This window comes from Lithobates pipiens, unplaced genomic scaffold, assembly GCF_037356315.1.
Source record: "Lithobates pipiens isolate NorthernLeopardFrog02 unplaced genomic scaffold, aLitPip1_a1.2 Scaffold_10, whole genome shotgun sequence".
Classification (NCBI taxonomy): domain Eukaryota; kingdom Metazoa; phylum Chordata; class Amphibia; order Anura; family Ranidae; genus Lithobates; species Lithobates pipiens.
Window position 1 is genome coordinate 3,039,272 of NW_027507686.1, and position 8,763 is coordinate 3,048,034.

At 48.1% G+C, this 8,763-nt stretch overlaps 1 protein-coding gene across 1 annotated transcript in view; it reads right to left on the reverse strand.

Moving 5' to 3' along the window:
- Positions 1 to 1,640, reverse strand: part of CDH15 (cadherin 15) — an 87,838-nt gene extending 86,198 nt beyond the window's left edge. Inside the window, exon 1 of the mRNA XM_077451053.1 lies at positions 1,525 to 1,640. Within this exon, the coding sequence (XP_077307179.1) occupies positions 1,525 to 1,578 (54 nt within the window). The 5' untranslated portion in view covers positions 1,579 to 1,640. The remainder of the gene's footprint in view (positions 1 to 1,524) is intronic.
- Positions 1,641 to 8,763: the final 7,123 nt, after the last annotated feature.

Consider the following 8,763-nt stretch of genomic DNA (forward strand, 5'->3'; position numbering starts at 1 on the left):
ACAGATTCTCAATGGGATTTAGGTCTGGACTGTGACTGGGGCCATTCTAACACATGAATATGCTTTGATGTAAACCATTCCATTGTAGCTCTGGCTGGATGTTTCGGGTCGTTGTCCTGCTGGAAGGGGAACCTCCGCCCCGGTCTCAAGTCTTTTGCAGATTCTAACAGGTTTTCTTCTAAGATTGTTCTGTATTTGTCTCCATCCATCTTCCCATCACCTCTGACCAGCTTCCCTGTCCCTGCTGAAGAAAACCATCCCCACCACATGATGCTGCCACCACCATGTCTCACGGTGGGGATGGTGTGTTCGGGGATGGGCGGTGTTAGTTTTCCCCACACATAGCGTTTTGCTTTTAGGCCATAAAGTAGAATTTTGGTCTCATCTGACCAGATCACCTTCTTCCACATGTTTGCTGCCCCCTCCCCCACATGGCTTCTCACAAACTACAAACAGGACTTCTTATGACTTTCTTTCTCCAATGTCTTTCTTCTTGTCACTCTTCCATAAAGGGCAGATTTGTGGAGAGACGACTAATAGGTTGTCCTGTGGACAGATTCTTCCCCCTGAGCTGTGGATCTCTGCAGCTCCTCCAGAGTTACCATGGACCTCTTGGCTCTTCTCTGATGAATGCTCTCCTTGCCCGGCCCGGTCAGTTTAGGTGGACGGCCATGTCTTGGTAGGTTTGCGGTTGTGCCCATACTCTTTCCATTTTCCAATGATGGATTGAACAGAGCTCCGTGAGATGGTCAAAGCTTGGGAGATTTTATTATAACCCAACCCTGCTTTATACTTCTCCAGAACTTTATCCCTGACCTGTCTGGTGTGTTCTTTGGCCTTCATGATGCTGTTTGTTCACTAAGGTTCTCTAACAAACCTCTGAGGGCTTCACAGAACAGCTGTATTTATACTGAGATGAAATGACACACAGGTGGGCTCTATTTACTAATTAGGTGACTTCTGAAGGGAAATTGGTTCCACTAGATTTCAGTTAGGGGTATCAGAGTAAAGGGGGCTGAATACAAATGCCCCCCCCCCCCCCACACTTTTCACATATTTATTTGTATCATTTATCATTTTCCTTCCACTTCGCAATTATGTGACACTTTGTGTTGGTCCATCACATAAAATCCCAATAAAATACATTTATGTTTTTGGTTGTAACATGACAACAATGTGGGAAATGTCAAGGGTATGAATACTTTTTCAAGGCGCTGTAATTCAAAGTAATTAATGCACTACTTTGGTGTGACTTTTATGCAACTCGAGGGTCATAGACTTCAATGTTAAAAAAGTTGCACGAAAGTCGTACCCGAACGTTTTACACGCAGCAGCGGGTCCAACTTTACAAGAAGGGGACAAGAAGTCGCATCCATCCAAAGTGTCCGGACTCCGGAGTCACAGAACAAGCGGGATGAAAGTTACATTGTAGCGAGTAGTAAAGACTTCCTAATCAATCCACACAAAACCTCCGACAAGTAGAAGAAGAACAAAGTGCAAATCAGTGAGAAGCTGCCCACTTACCTGGCACCAAAGGGGCACGAAGACGCACGTGGCCAGCAGCATCAGACCCTCCATCCAGCCGGCTCGGAGGATATCCTCTGTCTGTGGGACTGACTGAGCTGCTCTCCGCCTGTGTGTGACTGACAGCACAAGTGTTGTGAAGTGTAACTTTACTCCACTCCATGGGGTGGGAGGGGGAGACTCACGGGGGGGGGGGGGGGCTGTGTGTGCGATGGGAAGGGGGTAGCAGAGCCTGCAGCTGTGCCCGTTACACGCTCGCCTCTGTTCAAGGTCACTTCCTGGCTCCCAGCCGCCCCCCCCCCCCCCAGTATTATTGGGGCGATCGGGACGCAGCGGAATGCGTAGACAATGCATAAAAAAAAAGGAACGCCACCTGTTCCCAAATCAACCGTATCAGATTTAAAGGGCGGCCGCCAGACGCCGCAGAAATAATCGCTAAAAAATCGCTTCCTGTAAGGCACTGGAGTTATTGTGATCAAAAATTTGGGGGTTTTGGATCGTGTTTTATTGGGGGTTTTTTTGCCTTCCTCTGGATCAACTGTGGGTATCGGATTGTGTATATGGGACTATACATGTGTATAGTATATATATATATATATATATATATATATATATACACACACACTATACACATGTATAGTCCCATATACACATATATGTATGTATAGTGTATGTATATATATATATACACACACATACACTTTTTTTTTTCTTTTTTTATTGGTTAAACTAGATGGACTTTTTTCAGCCGGAGTAACAATGTAACTATATTAATAATTTTCCCAGCACTCCTCTCCCACATGTAAAAATCATCTTTTTTTTTTTTTTGATAGAAAATTTGTCAGGACCCCCAAACATATTATATGTTTTTTTTTTTTTTTTTTTTTTTTTTTTTAGCAGAGACCCTGGCGAATTAAATTTGCAGTCATTGCAACTTTTTTTTTTGTCACTCGGTATTTGCGCAGCAATTTTTCCAAACGCGATTTTTCCTTTTTTTTTTTTTTTTTTTAGGTGACAAGCATCGCGTCTTGCCATGGTAATCGCAGCAAAAACTGCAGTCCAGTTTTGGAGTTTTGCGTGGAATGCGTCAGATTTTTGTTTATCAACTTTTTTTTTGTGTCATCCCGATACAAACACAAGAAATGAGAATGCCGAAACATTTGTCATTTTCTGGGTGAAGTGGTGCGTTATCTGACAGAAATGCAGGGGTGCCAATATTTTTGGCCATGACTGTATATTTCTTTATGGCCAAAAAGGATAGAATTGCACTCTGTGTGAACCAAGTGCATTTGCAAACCCAGATGTTATGTTGTAAAGGTAGGAGTGACATCATCACTGTGCTGTGCATTGCCTGAGCAGAGCTGTGGGAGGGGCCCAGCAGGTTCCACCCATTACAAAAAACTGCACCAAGGGGGCGGAGACAAGACCAGTCACCTTGCACAAGGAGAAAGAGCAGATCTGTGGGAGGAGCCCAGCAGGCTCCACCCATTATATAAAACTGCAGCAGGGGGCAGAGACAAGACCAGTCCCCTTGCATAAGAAAAGAGAGCAGAGCTGTGGGAGGGGCCCAGCAGGCTCCACCCATTATAGAAAACTGCAGCAGGGGGTGGAGACAAGCCCAGTCACCCTGCACAAGGAGAGAGAACTGAGCTGTGGGAGGGGCCCAGCAGGCTCCACCCATTACATAAAACTGCAGCAAGGGGCGGAGACAAGACCAGTCCCCTTGCAGAAGGAAAGAGAACAGAGCTGTGGGAGGGGCCCAGCAGGCTCCACCCATTACAGAAAATTACAGGAGGGGGCGGGGACAAGACCAGTCCCCCTACACAAGAATAGAGAGCAGCAGTGGGCGGTCTTTATTACAGGAAGTCTCACGCTGGATTACTGCACAGATCTGGAGGAAATACACAAATCTCACCAAGATTCAAGAAGAATACAGTAATTAGACACAATGGTCACATGATCGGGAACTGTAAGTGGAGCTCTCTATGACAGCTCAGTCTCTGTGCATAGACACATAGGCGGCAACCTCGCCCCAGAATTAGAGGAGATCCCGCCCACCATCATTTGTCTATACGGCGGGCGGGAGGCGGTTAAATACCACCAAAAGAAAGCCCTATCTCTGTGAAAAAAAATGATATAAATGTCACATGGTTACAGTGTAGCACGACCGCGCAATTGTCATTCAAAGTGTGAGAGCGCTGAAAGCTAAGAATTGGCTTGGGGCAGGAAGGGGGTGAAAGTGCCCGGCATTGAAGGGGTTAAAAAGGTTACCGGACATCTGAAGGTTATGGCTGGGATTTGTAGTTCCCCCGACCCCTGGGGGCGCACCGCGTTTGTCTGCACCGGACGGCGTCCTTTGAGGCTGAACGATGTTTTCTACATCTAAACGCTTGTTAACCTTTTGCCAGATAATTGAATCTTCAGCTGTTGAGCGGCAGATTTTGCCATTAGATGACATCACCGCAGCCGGACACTTCAGTCAGTTCACTCAGTCGGGGGCCCAACAAAGATACCCCGGCAGACACCCCGACACCAGGGGGGGGGGGGGGGCAGCATGGGCAGTGCCAGCACAGCGCCTGTATATCCCGACACCACGCCTAACAAGCACAGGCGGGCAAATGGAGGCTCAATCAACACGCAGCGTCCGTTATTACCGCGACCGCAGAGCCCGCGGCTGGTAATCGGAGAGTCACACCCGGGACATGGGAGACGATCAGCCGGCTGTTTTTTGTTTTCGGTGACTCACTCCTACCAGGATTCAGAATAGTAAGAGATAAACAGCGAGGAGGAAGAACGCCAAAAACCAGTCCATCGGAATCGGCCTCGTTCATCATTCGTCTTACAAAGCGATTGTCCTGTGTCAGGAAAATAAAGCAATACAAATATTATAGAGTTATGTACTAAAATGAAAAATAGTCAGACATACAGATGAATAGGAAATGAGCGATTGCGCTAACCTTAAGGCCCCTTTCACACTGGGGCGGTGCGGGCGTCGGCGGTAAAGCGGCGCTATATTTAGCTCTGCTTTACCGGCGTTTTAGCGGCGCTATTCGGGTTAAAACCGCCCCGCTAGCGGCCAAAAAAGGGGTTAAAACCGCCCGCAGGGGGGCTTTGCCGGTGGCATAGCCGCGCTGCCCCATTGATTTCAATGGGTAGGAGCGGTTTAGGAGTGGTGAAAACACGGCTCCAAAGATCCTGCCGGCAGGACTTTTTTTTTTTACCGTCCTGCCAGCGCACCGATCCAGTTCCGAAGCCGCTTTTTTCAGGCGGTATTTTTAGCGCAGTAGCGCCTGAAAAAACGCCTCAGCGTGAAATAGGGCCTTAGGGCTGTTTCACCAAGGGCGGCCAGGGGTGGTAAAAACAGGCAGTCTTCGGGGGACCTGCCAAAGCAATGTCCACCTGCATACTAGGTGGGGCACCACCAAAGGGAGACCCCCCCATGGGAGGGGGAGAACCTGACCTTAACCACCTCACCTTTTTTTGGTAAAAATGCTGGCACGAGATCGGGCGACTGATTCTACGATCGAAAAACCAACCGTAATATTCTCCGCCGAGCGCACGTTCGTGAAAACGGCTGCAGTAATGCCGAGTGCTGTAATGACCACCGCCTGGGAACTTTAGACAATCAGAGTGTAGAAATGTCATCAGCACACCAAGGCTTCCTCAAAAGGGGTCCAAAGCAGTGGCGTCGGCTGGTGGAAATTTTTTTTGGGGGGGTGTGGCAAACAGTATGAACCCCCCCATCCCCCCCCCCCCCCCGGTTGGTAAGTGCCGGCGGCTTCCCTTCTGTTTTTTTGCTCTCCACGGGTCATCACGGCGGCGGCGGCGGCTTCCGTTTTCTCGCTCCGTTTCGGCGACCAATTGGGAGTCTTCTCTTTTCGGGCCAAACGGGAAAACGGGTCTCACACCCGCCTCCGATTGGCCAGGTTGAGGATCAGGGTTTCAACAGAGAATTTTCATTCGCTGTTGTAACACACGTGGGTGGGCTTAGTTCACATTCTCTGCGACCCGCGGTCACCCTATTTTGAAGCCTATTACACACCTCCCAACATTTTGAGATGGGAATGAGGGACACCTACTTGCAAACGTATGTAGGCATAGGACACGCCCCTGCCACGCCCCCTTAAAGGGGAAATTACAAAAAAAGTTAATTAAATCTACAAGTGCTTTTTTTTTTTTTACCACAACTATTCCTTTATATTGGCTTTTAAAATTGAAAAAATGCAGCAATTTAAAATCTGGATGAAAGGTTTAGCTCTGGGAAACACTTTTTGAAAGATAAAAAGTGCATTTTATATACAACTATAAAGATCAGACCAAAATGAGGGACAAATGAGGGGGAAAGAGGGACAGAGGGACATTGCTCCAAATCAGGGACAGTTGGGAGCTCTGCTATTAGAGCCTCTGGCTCTAATCAGGTGCTTAACCACTTCAGCCCCGGAACATTTTGCTGGTCAAAGACCAGACCACTTTTTGCGATTCGGCACTGCGGCGCTTTAACTGACAATTGCGCGGTCGTGTGGCGTGGCTCCCAAACAAAATTGACGTCCTTTTTTTCCCACAAATAGAGCTTTCCTTTTGGTGGTATTTGATCACCGCTGCGGTTTTTATTTTTTGCGCTATAAACAAAATAGAGCGACAATTTTTAAAAAAACACATTATTTTTTACTTTTTGCTATAATAAATATCCCAAAAAATATATAAAAAAACATTTTTTTCCCTCAGTTTAGGCCGATACGTATTCTTCTACATATTTTTGGTAAAAAAAAAAGTCGCAATAAGCGATTATTGATTGGTTTGCGCAAAAGTTATAGCGTTTACAAAATAGGGGATAGTTTTATGGCATTTTTATTAATAATTTTTTTTTTTTACTAGTAATGGCGGCGATCAGCGATTTTTATTGTGACAGCGACATTACGGCGGACACATCGGACATTTTTGACACATTTTTGGGACCATTGTCATTTATACAGCAATCAGTGCTATACAAATGCAGTGATTCCTGTGTAAATGACACTGGCAGTGAAGGAGTTAACCAGTGGGTGGCAGTGTAGGGGTTAAGTGTTCCTAGGGGCGTGTTACTAACTGTTGGGGGGGCTGGGCTTTCATTTAGTGAACACTGATCTCTGCTCCAATCACATGTTGCTAGGCAGAACGGGGAAATGTTGTTTACAACGGCATTTCTCCGTTCAGTCGCCCCATGAGACGATCGCGGGTATGCCCGCGGCGATCGAGTTTGCGGGACCACGTGACCGGACTCACAGGGGTCCCGACCAGCACGCGAGCGCGCCGCCGGTGGCGTGCTCATGATGGCAGGGCGGCATTAAAGATTGGACGTACCTGTACGCCAATATGCCTGCCCCCGTGCCATTCTGCCGACGTACATCGGTGTGCGCCGGTCGGGAACCGGTTAAAAAACACCCGCTCGCTGTAATTCATGCGTCCTGAAAGGGGCTGGACGCATGAATAGGGGGGCGGCCGCAGTGGCTGTGGATAGATTCATGCAATACATAAATCTATCCATTATGCATATAGGGGGGGGGGGTGACCTGGAAAGAGGGGGCATTTCTAATGGATGAGCCTCCACTGGTCCAAAGCTTTGTTCACATGGTCACATACAGCAATGTTTCGGAGCCACGCAGGGCCCCTTTGTCAGGAAGAAGGGCCCCTGCATGGCTTCAAAAACGTTGCCGTATGTGTGCCGTGTGACCATGTGAATAAAGCTTTGGGCCCTTTTGAGGAACCCTTGGTGTGCTGGTGACATTTCCACACTCTTGACTCTACGGTTGATGGCGGAAGGAATTGGGCGTCAGCAAGGACGCGGTGCGCACCTTTTTCGTCCGCGAAGATTTGGGTAAGCGGAAGATCTGTTCCCGGGTTTGTGGGGCGCCCAAGCTTACAAAGCGTGACCGGGATCCATCCTGCCGACCGCCATCACGGTGGAGGAGACCCGGCGCCACCAGCTCCACCCGGAATCCAAGCGGCAATTGATGGAGTGACCCAGAAAAAAAAGAGTCGCCTACAAAAGTCCAGTGTCAAGACAATGTCAGCGGCAATCCACGAAGGCGCGACCGCCGCCGGTTCTACGATCGATCCCTATGGAGGCCTTTGCCGACCGTTTTCCAGAAGCTTCACCAACTTTGCCAAAAGTGTGTTGTGAAGGACGGCGGTGATTTGGAGGGACAATAAAAGGGAATTTGTATCTTCGGTTTTGTGTTCTGATATCGTTCACCAAAACTGGACACACCGCGTATTATACGGGGCAGTTGTACAGCAAAGTGTTATTAATAATGAGGATGTGGGTGGAAGGGGGCGGAGCGGGGCGTGGGGCAGGAAGGGGGGGGGCTGGGGTCTTGTGTCAGGGCTGAGAGCAGTTTATTTACCCCCCTGCTGTCTGTCCCTCTTTCGCACATGTTGCCGGTATTTTGATAGTCGCCTGGAAGTCGGACCATTTGTCACCATGAACACAATGCGATGCCGGGCCAGCCGGGCCTTCTGGGACTGACCACAAGCCCGGCCCCTGATCCTCCACTCTGATACATTGTTCGTTTTATTTATTCTTTTATACCAACCTTTTCTCCGACTTCCCACCCCAGAGGAACCCCTGAAATCATTTTCTGGTCTCAGGGAACCCCAGATAAATATTTTGGGGCGGTATCAGTAAGTTGTACCCAGACTTGTCAGAATGCTTTTAACACCCCCTCCCCCTCACCCCCCCCCCCCACCTCACCTCACCACCCCCCCCCCTCCCCCTCACCCCCCCCCCCACCTCACCTCACCACCCCCCCCCCACCTCACCTCACCACCCCCCCCCCTCCCCCTCACCCCCCCCCCACCTCACCTCACCACCCCCCCCCCCACCTCACCTCATGGGAAAACAATTTGCCTTCATGATGAAGTTAGTGATTGTAAACACTTTGTAGAATAACAAATTCAGAGCCACTTGCTGACCGGCCCGTTTTCTGACACTTTTTGTTTTCAAGGGAAAAAAATAAAAAAATCTGCATTTTTTTTCTTGCTAAAAAAATTACTTAGAACCCTCAAACATTATTATTATCTTATTTTTTTTTTTTTTTAGCAGAATAAAATGGCGGTTGTTAACATTTTTTTTATATCACACATTTTTGGCGCAGTGCGCACGCGCCCGTGGAATGGCTCTGTACTACAGTACTTAAATAAAAAAAAAAAAACATAATATATACCCCATTTTTTTTGTATGATATAAAAGATGATGTTATG